Source organism: Antechinus flavipes, chromosome 1 (genome assembly GCF_016432865.1).
Source record: "Antechinus flavipes isolate AdamAnt ecotype Samford, QLD, Australia chromosome 1, AdamAnt_v2, whole genome shotgun sequence".
Classification (NCBI taxonomy): domain Eukaryota; kingdom Metazoa; phylum Chordata; class Mammalia; order Dasyuromorphia; family Dasyuridae; genus Antechinus; species Antechinus flavipes.
This window is the reverse complement of record NC_067398.1, coordinates 629,161,274-629,179,364: the sequence shown is the minus strand read 5'-3', so window position 1 is coordinate 629,179,364 and position 18,091 is coordinate 629,161,274. Positions and strand designations below refer to the sequence as shown.

General features: G+C 39.2%; 1 protein-coding gene across 1 annotated transcript in view; it reads left to right on the top strand.

The window, feature by feature from the left end:
* NDRG1 (N-myc downstream regulated 1) overlaps positions 1–18,091 on the top strand; it is a 77,272-nt gene that overhangs the window by 42,075 nt on the left and 17,106 nt on the right. Inside the window, exons 5-12 of the mRNA XM_051971122.1 lie at positions 4,103–4,223; positions 7,073–7,135; positions 8,265–8,325; positions 9,533–9,619; positions 11,969–12,025; positions 14,159–14,262; positions 16,357–16,413; positions 17,628–17,679. Coding sequence (XP_051827082.1) covers positions 4,103–4,223; positions 7,073–7,135; positions 8,265–8,325; positions 9,533–9,619; positions 11,969–12,025; positions 14,159–14,262; positions 16,357–16,413; positions 17,628–17,679 — 602 coding nt within the window. The remainder of the gene's footprint in view (positions 1–4,102; positions 4,224–7,072; positions 7,136–8,264; positions 8,326–9,532; positions 9,620–11,968; positions 12,026–14,158; positions 14,263–16,356; positions 16,414–17,627; positions 17,680–18,091) is intronic.

Here is an 18,091-nt window from a genome sequence, read left to right as displayed (position 1 = left end):
ACTTTTCCAAGCTCACATAGCAACTGAGTATCTGAGACTAGCTTTGAACTCAGGAATATGAGTATTCCTGATTCTAGACCTCAAACTCTATTCACCATGACACTTAATTGTCCTCATTATAGCTTAATTGTAACTCTTCCTAAAAGTTAGCCCTCAAGGAATTTTTAATCTAGTGCAGGGGTCCTCAAACTACAATCCGCTGCCAGATGCAGCAGCTAAAGATGTTTATTCCTCTCACCCAGGGCTATGAAGTTTCTTTATTTAAAGGCCCACAAAATAAAGTTTTTGCTTTTACTATAGTCTGGCCTTGTAACAGTCTGTGGGACAGTGAACTGGCGCTCTATTTTAAAAGTTTGAGGACCCCTGTGAGTGTGAGCTAAGACTGATTATTTATACAAGTAGCTGCTAACAAAGGGAATACAGTAACTATCTATGGGAAATTAGGGCTAAGGTAGGGGTTCTTAACTCTTTATGTGCCATGGAGCCTAATCTGATACTTTTAAAACATTATTTAAAGGAAGTGTTCAATTTCACTTGGATGGTAATAAAATAAAGCTGTTTTCCCATCTAAATTCACAAACTCTAGGAAAGTCTATCCATGAACCCCTTGGGTCTGGGGTTGGAGACCACCCCATGCCTTCAGGGAAGACTTCATGGACGAGGTGGCAGTTTGAAAGGGATTTTGTGGGATCGGTTCTCTTTCAAAAGACAAGGATAGCAGTAGTGGTAAGGGAAAGGTCTTGGAGGCTAGAGAAATTTGGTTGGGAGACAACTAGTAGGGAATAAAGGTAGTAGGAGATGATTATTGGAAAGATAGTTTAGAGCCATGGTGTAAAAGCTTTGAATGCCAGACCAGAGAGTGGAATGAACCTTATTTGGTGGGCCATGGTAAAAAGAATATTCTCATTTATTGAATTACCAAATTTCTAGCATTAGTGACTTTATCTGTCTGAGTGCTTCTTAATCACTTCAGACTAAAACCCTCATAAGCTTTAGTATGACTGGGGGAAAGACAACAAAACTCTTCATTCTCTGGGCTCCTAGGTGGTACAGTGGATAGAGCACCAGCCCTGAAGTCAAGAGGATCCAAGTTCAAATTTGGTCTTAGACACTTAACACTTCCTAGTTGTGGGACCCTGGGCATATCACTTAACCCCAATTGCCTCAGGGAAAAAAACAAAACTCCTCATTTTCCAACAGCTACCCCTCTGATGACTGAGTTTCTCTTCATCCAGACTGATTCTCTAAACAAAAAAGCACAATCTGTTTTTAGAACTCTGTTCAGTCTTTTCCATCTGCTAGTTTGTTCTTGCCTGACACAACTTTTATTTTTTTGTCATTTTTAAAAATTAATTTTGCTAAATATTTCCCAATTGCATTTTAATTTTTAATTTTTTATAATAGTTTTTTATTTTCAAAAATAGTTTTCAACATTCACCCTCACAAAACCTTGTGTTCCAAATTTTCCTCCCTCCTTTCCCCTCATTCTCCCTTTCCTAGATACAAAGTAATACAGTATAGATTAAACCATGTTCAATTCTTCTAAACATATTTTCACATTTATCATGATGCATGAGAAAAATCAGATTAAAAAGGGAGAAAAAAGAGAAAAAAAACATCAACATTCATCCTTGCAAAACCTTGTGTTGTAAATTTTTCTCACTCCTTTCTCCCTATCCCTCTCCCCTAGACAGCAAGTGGTACAATATAGGTTAAACACTGGCATGACTTTTTTTTTTTAATTAATTAATTAATTTTAGTACCCATTGCTTTAATGAATCATGTTGGAAGAAGAAAATCAGAACAAAAGGGAAAAGCCATAGCAGAGGGAAAAAAAAGCCTAAAAAAAAGAAGTAAATGTAGCATGGCTTAATTTACATTCAGTCTCCTTAGTACTTTTTCTGGATGCAGATGGCATTTTCTGTCCAAAGTCTATTGGAATTGCTTTGGATCACTGAACTACTGAGAATTACCAAATCTTTCATAGTTGATCATTACACATTCTTGCTGTAAATCCAGGTCTTTCTAAAATCAGATTTTTTCATCATTTTTTAAATAGAATAATAATATTCCATTACCTACATATACCACAATTTGTTCAGTCATTCCTCAATTGATGGCCATTTACTCATTTTTTAATTCTTTGTTACCATATAATTCTTTGTTACTATAAAAAGAACTGCTACAAACATTTTTGCACATGTGAGTCCTTTCCCCTCTTTTATGATTTCCTTGGGATACAGACCCCAGTATCTGGGTCAAAAAGTAAGCACAGTTTTATAGCCCTTTGGGCAAAGCTCCAAATTGCTTACAACTCCATCAACAATGCACTAGAGACTAATATGACTTTTAAAAAACAATTTATTACCATCACTCTGGGAGGAGGCAGAAGGCATAAGCAGAGACCTTGAGTGGAAGGAGAATTAAATTTATCATAGGATGCTAGAGAGTCAGGGTTGGGAGGGACTTGGGCCAACCCTTCCATTTTACAGATGAAAAAACAGACCTCAGATGGTGTATGTCTCTGTTTGCCTCAGTTTCTCCATCTGCACAATGGGGATAATAACAGCAGGATTAAAATGATAATATCTATAAAGCACTTCACAAAACCTAAAGCATTATATCAGTGCTATCATTGTTGGCTCTTAGTATCTAGTCCAACCCAGTCTGAATCTGCTTTGATAGCATAATCTAGTTCCACTAATAGAGGATTGAGAGGGGAAGAATCCACTGTAGCACATTCTACTTTAGCATAGTTGTAGTTTCTAGGCAGCTTACGCTTATATGAAACCTTTCTGAAATGACATTTTCACTCCTCCCTCTTGGACAAATCGTGTTGTCTAGCTATTAGCAAGCTCCAGGTTTGAGGGAAAGGAGTACTTGTCCCATTGCCACCGGCAGACCTCAGTGCTGCTTTCCCATTCACAGCTGTCACACTTGTGGGAAAGCAGAAATGTGTCCTGGAGTTAGGGGGAAGATATACTACCAAAGTTAAGAATTTCAACTCTTACTCAAAACTTTTTTTTTCTGGGTAATTAATAATATTATTATGCTAGCAGATACGAATAATTAATAAAGCTAGCTCAAAACTCTTAACAAGGCCTGGCTCTCTGGATAGCATTCCAGATGTGGACCACTTCGTGGGTTCCAGATGTGTGCTAATTCACGACAGATGTGGTTTGCTCTTTGTAAAAGTGTCAGAAGGAGGATGTGAACCTAGTTTGCAGAGTTTTGGGTTCTGATTGTGCTCTGCTGGTTATTGAAGATGAGGAACCAACCTCCAATGCCATCTCCATGATCCATATTTTGTCACTGGATCCAGATGGCTCTGGAGGGGAAAGTGAGGCAGCCCTTCCTCACTTCAATCCAATTCACTTGCAAGTCATGGCTTCATCTCCCAAAGGACAAACAACTACAGTCTTGGAGAGACAATGGATAGAACGTGGAATACTGAATCCCATTTCAGATACTAGCTGTATGATCTTGGGCAAGCCGCATAATCTCTTTTTATCCTGGTTTCCTTTAAAATAATATCTATTTCCCAGGGTTGATGTAAGGTTAATGAAATATTTAAGTGCTGCTTGTAAACTTATTGTATAATTGTTAGCTATCATTATTTCACAGAATTTAACATAGTAAAGATATTGAACATAATAATTGTTAGCTATCATTATTTAACAGAATTTAACATAATAAAGATATTGAACATCATTTGACATAGTTATGTTCAATATCTGAGCAGTGTTATTTGGGAGGGAGATTCTGACATTAATCCTGAGGGCCAACCTAGGACTAGGGAAGGTTTGAACTTAGTCTAACTAAAGAGGTATTTCCTAATAATGGAGCTGTCCAGCGTTTGAATGGGTTGCTTTTTTGATAGAGGCATTCAAAGAATGCCTATTATCTACCAAAGAGGGGTTGCATGATAAGGGATTTTTAAAGATTCAAAGTCTGTTGATTTCTAAGTTTCAGTTCTGTAATTCAGTGATTGTAGGTGCAGTAATCTATCTCAATCTCCTGCTTGGTGTGAGCAGGAAGAGAAGTGTTCCTCAAATCATATAAAATTAATTCTTTCCTCCCCTTTTTTCTTTCCATTCTACAGACAAAACCTGCTACAATCCCCTCTTCAATTCAGAAGACATGCAGGAGATCACCCAGCATTTTGCTGTCTGCCATGTGGATGCTCCAGGGCAACAGGATGGAGCAGCATCCTTTCCTGTGGGGTAAGTGTTGGAAGGATGCATGTTCTTTGACTCCAAATGAAGTCTTTTCAGCTAATGTTAGGATTGAAACAATATTGGATCTTGGGGCCGTGAATTTAGATTTAGAAAGGGATATTACTGAACATCTTTCTCAAGTCTAGCTCCCCTTATTTGTCAAATGAAGATGATGAGGAAAGAGAGAGGAAACTCAAGTATTAAGTAGCCAAGCCAAGGTAAAACTCATATTCTCTTGACTTCCAGTCCTTTCTAATGCACTGTATTAGACCTGGGGTAAAGACAGAAGAGGGAGAGAAGTAAAAGTTTGAAGAGATGAAAAAGGGATAACAGAGCGACGAAGAACAAACATTAGCAATTCTTCTCTGAGTTACTATTTTTAATTTGGAGCATGTTGGCGATTTAGTCCATAGAGAGATGGGTTCAAAAGTAGCCTCAGGCATTTAACTAGATGTATGACAATCATGACGTCTACCTCAACTTTCTTATCTGTAAAATAGGGATAATAATAGCTTTTGTGGGTTGTTAGGAAGATTGAATGAGATAATAGCAAAGTGCTTAGCACTGTGTGCCTTTACATTGAAATCATATATTATAAATGCTAGTCATTATTTCCATAATTTGTAAAATGCAGAGATTAGATTTGATGAATTTAGATTAGGAGGAGTCCTCTAAGGTCATATTTTCTCTCTTCTTTTTTATAATTGGAAAAACTGAGACCAAATTTTGAACAGTATATTGTCCAAGGCTCAAATTTGTTGATAAAGCTGGGACAGCTCTTCCAGTAATGAAAATTGACTACTTTATAGGCATTTCTCAGGTTCCAGTTCTAACAGTTTGGTGATATGTGGGGTACAGAGGGAGAAAGTGGTAAAAAAAAAGGTCCTAGCAGGTGCTTCCATGATGCTCTAAGGGGCTCTCCTTCATTTCAGCACAGTTACTGACTCTGCAGACTCAGCCTTCATTTTTCTACAGTTTGGGCCTTTTCTGATTCCCTTAATTGTTAGCATCTCTTTTCCTCAAGATTTTTTTTGCCTTTTGAATATATTTTGTATTTCTTGATCTGGGTAAATGTTGTCTCATCTTCTCCTGAAAAAAATATAAGCTCCTTGAGAGCAGGGAGTGTATTTCTACACCTAACAGTGCTTGGTATATAATAGATACTTCATAAAAACTTTTTGAACTTAGAATAAAGAATTTAAGACCCAGAGGAAGGAAAATGACTTGCCTAATAATAATTTACATCCAGTTAGTTAATGGCTGACTTGGGATGGAAAGCCCAGCTACCTGAGTTTTTTCAGTAGAGTGAAATTCTTTTTAGTAGAATAGCCCTTCCATTCTACCACATGGAATGGACTACGCCCGTAATTTAATTATTATCAAAGTCCTTGGGACTTAAAACAACATGATTTTTCTCTACCACATTATTGTATTACCCTTTCAATTTTCTAAGCAGATGGAAATGTACAGAGGGAGGTCGCCACTGTTGGAGACTGATCTCTTAGAGGGCATCTTCTTTCCCAGCCCCCTTCTGATTATATGATCAAATAATGAGATACTGGTGGGAGGAGGAAGAGCAGCTCAGTGCTTAAGGGATTAAAAATGGGATTCTGATATCATTAGAAATGGGCATTTATTCCTTAACTAATAAAGAGATGGAACTCATGCTGACCAAGTAATTGAAATGAAAAGGCTATTGAAAAAGCAAGGACTTAGTTAATTATTAACCAGCTGTTAAAATAATGAGTGGTCAGTAAATCTACCTTTGGGAGAATAGAACCATTTGACTTGCTAGCTTAGCAACTTTCACTCAGAAAGGCCTTTTTGAAAAAGTTTGGGGTTACCATTGTCTCATGGAATTCCTTCCCTAGGACTACTCTAAAGCAAGGTTTCTTAAATTTTTTCCATTTGCAAATCCTTTTTGCCTAAGAAATTTTTATGTGATTTAAGTATATAAAATAGATATATTATTACTGATAATAAATGATAATTTTGCGACCTCCACATTCAGTTTTGTGATTTCATGTGGAGTTTAACTGACCATTTAAGAAGCTGGGCCCTAAAGAATATATTTTTTCATGGCTTGAAATCTGGCTTCATTTCTTGGATAAATCACTTTTTCTCTGAGCTTTCAGTTTCTTCTTCTGTAAGGGATATTAATACTTTTCCTGGCATATTGAGATAGTATGAGACTTGACCAGAAGAATAGGCATTCTCCTGTCTATAGCTCTCAGGAATGATCCTCCAGCCTCTGCCTTTTAAAATCTCCAGGAGGGAGGTCTCCGATTTTGGAGGCCAGCTAGTGCCCCTTTGGAGTTCTCTTGTTATTGCTTTTTCTTTCTATTGAGCTAAAATCCATCTCTCTGCAGCTTCAAACAAGTTCTACCCACCAGGGCCAAGTAGAAAAAGACTACTCCCTTTTCAAATATGTGAAAATAACATTTCATCTTCCCCCTGAGTCTTTTCCAGTTTAAAAATTTGCCAGCTCTTTCCACTTATTCTTGAATGTTTGGGTCTTGCTCTTTACCATGCTTTTCCCACCTCTGAATGTATTCCATTTTGTCAGTATTCTTCCTAAAACATGATGTCAAACATCACCACTCCCACTATCCTCCTCCTCCTAACTAAGGCTTATATTCCAGGCCCATATGACCAAGCTCCTCACTGACTGAAGTTAGCTTCAGATTCCGATTTTCTGCTGCTTCTGCCTTATGGACAGGGCCAGAGGATACCTTAGAAAGCATCTAGTTCAACCTGCTTGTTTTACAGATGAGGAAACTGAGTCAGATTGGGGTAAAGTGTTTTGCTTTAGGTGACTGAGCTTTGTTATTGGATAATACTCTTTCTTCCCACAGGTACATGTATCCCTCTATGGATCAACTGGCTGAAATGATTCCTGGAATTCTCCACCAGTTTGGGTAAGAACAACAAATATGTTAGTGGTAGAAAATATCTTTTGTCTTTTGGTGCCTTTAGTTTTAATCCTTTTTCTTCCAGAGACACATGGATATAAAGATGGGTTTTGGACCTTGAAAAGAGGAGATGTACATTTGTATACAGACTAGTTTTATGTACATCATGTCATCTTTTATATTTATTTCTTAACTATTCTATAAATTAAAAAAAGAAATAAATTGGCAAATGTCACAAAAAATTTTGCTTCATATAATTCAGGCAGCTTAATTTCCTTCCATTGTGTCCAGTCACTTGGGAGTTTAGGAATATAGTTTGTAGATAATAGGAGGTGTCCAAGTAACCAAAATTTAGTATCTACTGTGTACACAGTACTTGAAGCATGTTAAGGCAGCAGTGATAGTAAGAGAAAGGGAGCAGAAGAACCCCACATAGAGGAGAAGGCGTTTATTGAAAGACATGGTAGGGAAGGAAATTAGTCCATTATAGGGCTGAGAGGCTGGCAGAACATGGAGGAGTGAAAGGATAGCAGTAAGGGTGATCTCCCTCACTTCCAGCCTCCTGCCTGGATGGATTAGCATCTTACTTTTGAAATGGTCCCTTCATGTTTGTCTCTTCCCACTTACTTTCTCCTCACTTGTTATTTTATTGAAGACTGTTTCCTTCTTACAGAATTTTGTACAGTCTTCGCATCCATTCTCTTACTTCATACCCTACAGATCCCAGCTCCTTTTTCTTTCACCACTAGCAGTGGCCATCAAGCACAGAGTCACTCTTCCTGAGTGAAAGATGCTGTGTTGTAAATAGTCATTCCAGTAAATGTCACAGACTAGCTTTCAGAAAATTGGGAGGCAGGGAAGGAAGGGCATGAAGCCATAGCGATGGAAAGGTCACGGTCCCCTGTCTAGTTACAAAGCTCTGATTTGTTTGGGGGAGAGGAGAGTGTTTTGCTATTTTGATAGCATACCATTGTGGCTGTTGAGCTAGCTGTCAACTCAAAATAAACCTGACCTCATCAGAAGGGGGCAGGTAACTAGAGCAGAAACTGGGCTTTTGTTATTTGTGGGTTTTTTGGGCCCATTTAACAAGAGGTCCTCTTGTTCCCTTTGGGGGGCATTTGTTTTCTTCCTACAGACTGAAAAGTGTGATTGGAATGGGAACTGGAGCCGGTGCCTACATCTTAACTCGATTTGCTGTAAGTCTTCTAGCTTCTCAGAAACCTTTGAACTCCTTTCAGTGGACATGAGACCACAAACAGACTGTTATCTGTCACGCCCCACTTCTAGTGGGTGGGAGTCTTTGTAATAAATGCATCAGGTTTAAAGATGAAATACATCCCTCTTGGCTTTGGCAAGCCGTGGTAATCTACATTCTTTGCTCAATTTTCATCAAGATGAAAGGATAATAGCCTGCATCTCGGATCTCTCCTAAATAGTTTTTTAGTTGAAATCCAGCCTCAGATATTAGCTGTGTGACTCTGGACAAAGTCACCTAACCCTGTTTGCTTCAGTTACCTATTCTGTAAATGAAGCTGGAGAAGGAAAGGGTAAACCATGACAGTATCTTCACCAAGAAAACCCCACACTGGGTCACAGAGAGTCAGACATGAATGAAACAGGTGAATAACAGCAGGACCTCTCCCTAGCAATCCTAGCTGCTCAAGAGCAGTAATAGGTGGAAGCTGCCAAGTGTCCAGTTTAGACACTAATTTCAACAATTAGAACTTCCTTAGGAAGCTGTGAATGCCCCTTCATTGATGAAGCTGGCTAGGTTTTATTATTTTTTTAAATTTAATTTATATTTATTTTTAAAATTATTTTTATATTTTATTTATACTTATATTATTTTATATTAAAATAATTAAAATTTGTTATAGTGAGGGTTTCTTTTGAATATGGATAAATTCAAGTGGCCATTGAGATTTACTTCCAACTTTCATCTATAGTAAGAGGGGAACATAGCCTTAGGTCCAAATGCCAGCTCTGACACTTGGTAGTTTATGGTGAATGGGAGTGTTGATTTGATAGTTAAAAGGGGCATTAGAGATCATCTATTTCTGGTTTTTCACATGAGGAAATAGACCTAGAGAGGTAGCCTCAAAGTCCAAGGGTAGCTAACAGAGCAAGGATCCCCCCCCCTCCCCCACTGAGGCAATTGGGGTTAAGTGACTCACCCAAGGTCACACAGCTAGAAAGTGTTAAGTGTCTGAAACCAGATTTGAACTCAGGTCCTCCTGACTTTAGAGCTGGTCCTCTATCCACTGCACCACCTAGCTGCTCCAGAGAGCAAGGATTTGAAATAAAAGTTCTCTAGTCTCTGGGCTCTGAGGGACCCTTCTAGTTAGAAAATGGTATTTCTGCTTGCCTGTTATATTTCTGATTTTATATTGTCATCTTTCACAGCTCAACCACCCAGAGATGGTGGAAGGACTCGTCCTCATCAACGTGAACCCTTGTGCTGAAGGGTGGATGGACTGGGCAGCAACCAAGGTAAAGAAATGCAGTTTTGGAAATATGCGTGTGGTTTCTGTAAGGAGATCTGCAGGCCAGGAGCCTGATCTGCCCTGATAGGAAGCGGTACCTCAAGCTCTGTCTTTTTCCTGCAAAAAAGCATTTTCCTTGGCCTGTGCTACCCTTCAGCTGGGAGCTCTCAGTAAATATGGGTGGGAAAAGCCCCTGAAGCCTGCCCATTCCTGAAGCAACAAGGGTCCTTCTAAGCCAGTACTGATCCATACAACATTTATTGGTTTTTTTTTTTTAAAAATATTTTTTTTGGAAGTATCTCTCATCTTTGCCAAGAAGAGAATAAATTGTTCCAGATGAAATGAGATATATAGCCTTTCAGTCTGGGAGCAGTTCTGACTTTTCATTTTGAAAATGTGTTTTTGCCAACCTTGGGGTGGCTATCAAGTGACATGGAGGCAGTGAAGTCATCTCACAGCCGAAGGCTTGATGCTCCCGGCACATTGAGTTCATCTGTGCTATCTTTCCCTCTTTTTCCTCAAGCGTGGGTGGTGGTGCAGGGTGGAGTCCCTCACACCCTTCTTCTTCACTGGAGGTCTTCAGATGTAGCCTGGGTGACTGGAGATATAGTGGAGAGAGGGCTTCAGGAAGGGGCTGGAGTGAGGGGTCTTTAGGGTTGTGACCATATCAGGGTCCTGAGCTGTGTATCAGCCTGAGACCTTTCCCAGTGGTTCAGACATAGCCCAGTTCAACAGTATGTGCAGTGGAAGGAATCTTGCCAGATTCTTAGCACCTTCAAATGAAGGTTCCTTCCTTTTCTCTGAATCAAAGGAACCAAAAATGACAACTTTAAAACCAGGCAAGATTGGGATCTTGCCTTTCAGGATAAGAGAAAAGCCAGGGGCCTTAATTCACACTTACTCTGATTTATTATTACATTTACTGTGGAGCTTTCTCTAGCTATCACTGTATCAGGGCCTTGAGCTCTGTATCAGCCTGAGACCTTTCCCAGTGACTCAGATATAGCCCAGTTCAGCAGTGCGTGCAGTGGAAAGAACCCTAACGAGCTTCATAACATCTCCATTTCCTTCCTTTTCTTTGAATCAAAGGGAATAATACCTAAAACGACAACTTTAAAACCAGGCAAGATTAGGACCTTGCCTTTGAGGAGGCTTAAGAGAAAAACCAGGGGTCTTAATTCACAATGTTACACTTATTTTCTGTTAAGCTTTCTGTTTTTGGTAATCTCTTCTCCCTGTCTTTTTTTGAGGGAGGAGTGGGGGAGGTTGTGCTTAAGAAAAGTTGTATTTTGACTTTTTTTTTTACACAAGATCATTTCCTAACATCCCATCCTTGGAGTCATTCTGTTTTTGTAATAAAGAAAAGTTAGGCAAAACCCAACTGACAAATGGCCACATGTTTTAAATTTAGCAGTATCTATGACACCTATTGTTACCACTCTATCTAGAGGGAAGGCCAAGATTGTTCATTGCAATTAATTCTTGTTTGATTGCCTTTTAGCCTGGTTTTTGTTTGTATTGTCATCATTCATAGTTCTCTGGGTCTTCCATTATCATTTGGTATCAGAACAACTATGCTTCCCAGAACTCTATTTAATAATTTTATTTTTTAACAAAAAATTTTTTCTTTTCCATTTTTTCTTTTTTAAATTTTATTTAAAACAAATACAAAATAGAAAAAGGAAAGAAACAATCTTTGCCATGTTCATGACAGAACATAGGAGATGATTCAAAAAATAAAACAATAAATTTCCATTTCAAGAAAGCTTATAACACATTGTGTTCAAAGTTTCCATCTTTGATTCCATGTGAATTTTCTTTTGTTTTCTGCTCTGTACTTTTTACTTAATTTTTTTTTCCTCTTTCCTTCCCCCAGAAAGTTACAACTAAGTGTAGATATATGTAAATATACATACATGTATATACACACACGTACATAGATATCTATAATCATACATTCATTCACATCTGTGTAAGGTCACACTGGGCTTGTTTCTCCTCTGTTTCTCTGAATCATCATTTTTCATCATTTCCAACACCCATCACAGCAATATGTCAATTTTATATACACTGTTACTTATTTTAAATAGTCTGAGGATTTTTAAAAACAACAGAAGTATTCTGTTACATTCACATTCCAGAGTTTGTGGAGATTCCCCCTTGGACAGGACCTGCCTTTATTTCCAGTTTTTAATGCCACGGGGAGTATTGCTATGAATATTTTCCTGTGAACCACCTTTCTTTCTGTGTCATTGACCTCTTTAGGGTCAGAAGTGCCCAGAAATGGGATCTCTAGGGTACAGATAGTTCAGTGACTTGACTGTCTCGTTATTTTGTTGTTTTTAATCTGCTTTAGATCTCTGGGTGGACCCAAGCTCTTCCGGATATGGTGGTGTCTCATTTGTTTGGGAAGGTGAGTCATTAGTACAAATCCTAAGGACCCAACCCTTGCCCTAACCCTCTAGATTCAGATCTACCATAGGTCAGCTCCCACCCCTCAGAACACAGGCAGAGGAATCTCTGGCTTTCTGTGCTATCTAAGGAAGGTACGTTTTCATTAGCTTCTGAATGAAATTTGCCCTTCTTCCTTGCATCTAATTTGATAAAAGTGGTGGTACCTTTGTATGCTACAAGTAGATATGAAGAGATAAAGCCCTTCTACAAAGGCTGACTCATAGGGATGATGTTATTTGTGACGTGCATATGTCAACCATCTCACACCCCTATTTGTTTCTTTTTCTTGATAACTTTCTAATCAGTTAGATTTTTCTCCTCTTTTTCAACCCTCCTGGCGAACCATCTCTTAGATAAGATAATGATTTTTTTAGTTAAAGAGAGAAAGAAAAATTCCTTTTAAGTGAATCAATAGCCTCGACATTCTATTCACTCCTCATACTTGGTACAGATGCTTCAGATTTCTTTGTCAAAAAGTGACAATTTTACATTTAGACTCTCACTCTGGTTTTATTTGGCTGGGGTGTTTGGTAGAGGAGAGACCCCCCCTCATCTCCTTTCTTCAGTAACTAAAATTAATAGCTCATTATTAGTAGGTCATCTCCTTAACTCGATTCATCTCTGACCTTTGAAGAACTAAAACTGTTTTTTAGTTCTATGAGATCTTAGAATTTCAGAGATATTGGAAGCCACCCTAGTATTCATTCCTTGACCACAAGGTTAAGATTCATCTCTAGGTTGAACATCTCGCATTACTTGGTGGTTACCCAGATGGGTTTCTCCATTGATGGGATCCTCACTATTTTATGAGGCAGCCCATTCTGTTGTAGGGCACTTTTCTTGTGGGAAGGTCTTGCATATTCTGAGCTAAATAAAATCTGCCTCCTTGTAACTTCCATCTGTGGCTCCTGGGTTCCTTCTGCTGGAGTTCTCATGAGAGTCTTTCAGATCCCTCAGTCTCTTCACATCTTTTCAGGCTGGTGAGATCTTTGGATCCTTTCTCAGAAGTGGTTTCTCTCCATATTTGCAGAGAAGGATAAATTTCAGTTAAAGGCTAATAAAAGTGTATGTTTGCAGACCCCTTAGAATTAACCAAGCCTGTCCTATCAGTATGATGCTGAGCCCATTTGTCTCTCCATGAGCACACATGCACACATGCGGCAGGACGGCTTGCTTCTCCTTGGCTGCCGGTTTCTACCAGTTGGTTTTAATCTGAAATAACAGAAGGGTTACTCACAGGCTAATTCTTCTAGTGGTGTTTGTAGCTGTTTGACCTTTTTCCTCCTTAAATAATCCCAGACTCTGTTTTGACAACAGCCCCAGCTCAACATGATTAGGGTCTCCGCCTCCTCCTTCTCTAGCAGGATGTCATTGATTAGGTAACACTTCCAAGCCCAAGCCTCATGCTCATCCCTAGGGCTCTCAAGCCGGAGGGGAATGTTGTTTTGAGCGGATGTTTGGCCAATGATTGGCTCTTCCCAAAAATAAACAAGAAAGGAAAAAGAAACTGGGTTTGTGCTGAGTTAAGGATCAGACTATGTAGATTGAAGTGCTCCTCCCCTGCCTGCTGCTTTGTGGCTTAAAAATGTCACACTTCACTAGTGCAGAAAAGGCAGGGCAGCAATATGGTGTAGAGAGGATCGAGCCAAGAGCAAGAATTCTGAAGGCTACCCTAGATTCTGTCATTGCATCACTTTCCCTTTCTGGACCTGGAATTTGGACTGGATCATCCCTAAGGTCCTTTTCCACCCCAATGGCTCACATTTATAGTGCCATAATGTATAGTAGTGTTATAGATATTATTGTACCTGTTTTGTGGATGAGGAAACTGAGGCTCAAAGAGACTTTTTTCAAGGTGTAAACCAGTTAGTAAATATTGAAGCCAGGTTTTAACTGCTCCTCCAAATTCAGCTTCCATCCCACTATAAACCACTATTTTACAATTCTAAGCAAACCCTGCTCTGATACTTTTTCTAATTGGGCCAGACCTGACTGGGGTTTTCCATTCTCATTCCTTCCTTCTGATATGGTCTATTAGTTGATGAATTTATTGATGTTTTTCTTTCCCCTCACCCACTTCTCTTAATCACAGGAAGAAATGCAGAACAACATAGAGGTGGTGCATACCTACCGCCATCATATCATCAATGACATGAATCCGAGCAATCTCCACCTCTTCATTAATGCCTACAACAGGTAATGCCTTTGGAATTGGATCACATCACTTTCTCATTGGCCTTCATTTTTCTCGGTAGAAGTTGAGGAAGCAGGACTGGATGTCCTCCAGGGTCCCCAAAAGCTAGAAAGGTGTAGGATTATCTTGTCTGGCTTGTGTCTGGCTTGGTCTTCTGGTTCATAGGTCAGTGGTGATAGCTTTAATGTGCCCACCTTGTTATGTGACCAGGGTGGATGCTCCTATTAGGTCTCTCCTAGCTCTGATGTTGTGGTTTTAACAGTCTATGTCCAATTAAGTCTCTCCCAGCTCTCATGTTCTAGGTTCTTACACTATGTACAATTAGGTCTTTTCCAGCTCTAGTATTCTGTGCCCAATTAGGTCTCTCCCAGCTCTCATGTTCTAGGTTCTGACACTCTGTGGCCAATTAGGTCTTTCCCAATTCTAACATTCCTGTGGCCAATTAGGTCTCTTCCAGCTCTAATGTTCTAAGTTTTAACATTCTATATCCAATTAGGCCTCTCCCAGCTCTAATATTCTAGGTTTTAACTCTCTATGTCCAATTAGCTCTCTCCCAGCTCTCATGTTCTAGATTCTGACACTCTATGGCCAATTAGGTCTTTCCCAAGTCTAACATTCTATGTCTAATTAGGTCTCTTCCAGCTCTAATGTTCTAAGTTTTAACATTCTATATCCAATTAGGCCTCTCCCAGCTCTAATATTCTAGGTTTTAACTCTCTACGTCCAATTAGCTCTCTCCCAGCTCTCATGTTCTAGATTCTGACACTCTGTGGCCAATTAGGTCTTTCCCAACTCTAACATTCTATGTCTAATTAGGTCTCTTCCAGCTCTAATGTTCTAAGTTTTAACATTCTATATCCTATTAGGCCTCTCCCAGCTCTAATGTTCTAGGTTTTGACACTCTATGTCCAGTCAGGTCTCTCCCACCTCTAATATTATAAGATTTTAATACTCTGTTCAGTTAGGTCTTTCCCACCTCTAATACATGTAATTAGGTCTATTTTCAACATTCTAAATTTTCAGGTGCCTTCATTTTATAACACTATAGATTCCAACAAACTGTATTCACAGGCTTCCTCTAGCTCTAATATTCAGTGATCTCCAGACCCTTCCAGCTCTTTTTGTTTTATAATTTAAAAATATGCAATTAAATCTATTATAATGTTAGATGCTAGAACATTCGAGCTAGGAGATTCCTAATAAGACATTGAGTATTATAACCTACAATGTTGGAGCTTGAAGACACTTGAAAAACTTAAAATGTTAAAGCTGGAAACTTCATAGGATATAGAATGTTAGAACCTAGAACAGTGGAATTGGAAGAGACCTAATAAGACATAGCATGTTAGAACCTGCAGTGTTGGAGCTGGAGATACCTGCAAATGTAAAATATTAGAAATGTGAGAATTAGAAGTACCCTTTGAGCACAGAATTAGTAATGAAAAGAATCTCAGAACATATAATAACTAGAATGTTGTAAATACAAAAAATAAGAACCTTAGAAGGTTCTGTACAAAATGTCAGAGCTACCTTAGAGATCATCTTAATTTAGGAAACTGACCTAAAATTTGTTCAGTAAATGTTTAAAATAGTTATTTCTTTCCTGTCCCCATTCTTTTGGTCTTGGGTTGCTTTGCTGGGAAGGGAGGAGGATCATGGGCAGTACCCTTCCCCTTCTCTTCTGTATAAATGGAAATTCACAAAAATACCATTTTCAATCTATCCCCCATCCAAGGTTGTCACAACTTTAAGAGTAACAGTGGTATTCAATTTTCATGAAAGATTGAGTGCCCTTGTGATAAAGGCCATGAGAAAAACCACGTGTGGGACATCCAGGAAATGATTCTGCTCATTTCCCTTGAAGTGTCCACGTTTGAGCTTTGGTCTCCTGGCAGACCGGGCTTCCACCAGACATGTTTTCACACCTTCAGTGGGGCCAGGAGGACTCTGTCAGTCTAGCATCCCAGCTGATGTTGATGGGTTTGGGGGCATGTAGAGTCCGGCAGGTCATCCCTGTTCCCGGATCCCCTCATGCTATTGATCTTTCTCCACTGCCCGAGGCAGCATCTGTTAATTACTTTGGCTTATTTTCACAGTCGCAGAGATCTAGAAATCGAGCGTCCTTTCCCAGGAACCAGTGCTGTCACCCTACAGTAAGTGGCTGCCTTCCATATGTCTATTTGCAGGCTGAGCCTTGCCTAGAATTCCCAGATTCCCTTCCAAAATGACATTTGTAATCCACTTTTTACCTAAATTGTCTCATTTGGCCCTTACCATTCTGTGAGATAGATGTTCTCTCCATTTTCTTTTGGAAAAGCCCAGAGAAGGGAAATCATCTCAGGATCAAACAAGAAGTAAGTTTCAGAGTGGAACACTGTACTCTGGTGATGCAGAGGAAGACCTGAGTTCAAATTTTGCTCAAGACACTTATTATTTATTGACCCTGGGTCTCAGTTTCTTCATCTTTTAAATGGGGATAACAATAGGATCAGCCTCTTAGGGTACTTGTGAAGATCAAAAGAAATCACAGTACTTTGCAAACCTTAAAGCAAAAAAGATAGTTACTGTTGGCAGGCAGGCTCAGGTTAGCTGTGCTGTGTTTTCTGATTTATAATTCAGTTTTATTCCCAATGGGTAGATGTAAAGGCTTAGCCAAATACCATGGCAACCACAAACAGAGTTTTCTTTGATGGGTATTTCGGGTCCCATTTTTGCTGGAGTTGCCACTTGATTTTCTGGGATCAGTACCTGAGACAGTTGCTTCTCTGCAAGTGGTGCCTCATAGATACAAAATGAGCATCTTTCCTGGGTTCTGATCTGACAGTATGGGAGGATAAAACTGATTTTTTCTGGAGCTTTTCTTAATTAAAGGGAGACCAAAACAGTACACACCCAGGGACACAGAAGTATACTGGATTGGACTTAAGGGGGTGACCCAAAGACCCAGCTCCTAAGTCCACCTATGGCTGCTATCCACTTCATGGAATATAAAACTTTGCATTCATTTGTTAGCTGAAAATAAAGATGTGTCTGGTAAGGTCCACTTTAGTCTCAGACCAAGTCCCACTTGCTCATTGCTTAAGTCCTGATTAACTCAGAACAATGGAAATAACAATTGTTTGTATTTTGGCCAGAAATCCTCTCCCAGAATGATTTTTTTTTTTTTTGACTAAGTAAAAGAAGCCATTATTTACCTCATTTCTTACCTAGCCTTAATCAGAGTGGGTATGGCCATAGTCAAACTGAGATCTATTAAAAGCCCGGGTCTCCCAGGGTCATTTCCAATTGTCCTGCTCTATGTCTGGCCACTGGACTTAGTGTTGGCCCTTAGGACTGACACATTTCCTTTCTCTCTGATCATACACAGGTGCCCTGCATTGTTAGTGGTGGGAGATAATTCACCTGCGGTGGATGCTGTGGTATGTAATTATTAAGTTTTTTGTAATTATAGCTTTGCTATATAAAATAAGAGCTTTGTCATCTGTTGTATTGGAAAGGCCCAAAATATGAGTGAAGAATAAGTGCAATTACTAAATAATCCATATTAACTCTGTCATGTTGTATTGCCCTGAGGGTTTTCTCTGTAAGACTACAGGGAAGTGAGAATCCCATATTTTGCCTCCATCAGTCCACACCTGGAGTATTGTAATGAATTCTGGGTACCACCTTTTAGAAAGGACATGAATAAGCTGGACAATGTTTACTGGAGGGGTGATCAAGATGCAGAAGGAATTTGAAATCCTGCCCAATGAGGAGGAGTACAAGAAACAAAGACGAGTCTAGAGGAGAAAAGAATTCTTAGAGGGAACTTGATCTTGTCTCTTCTTGTAT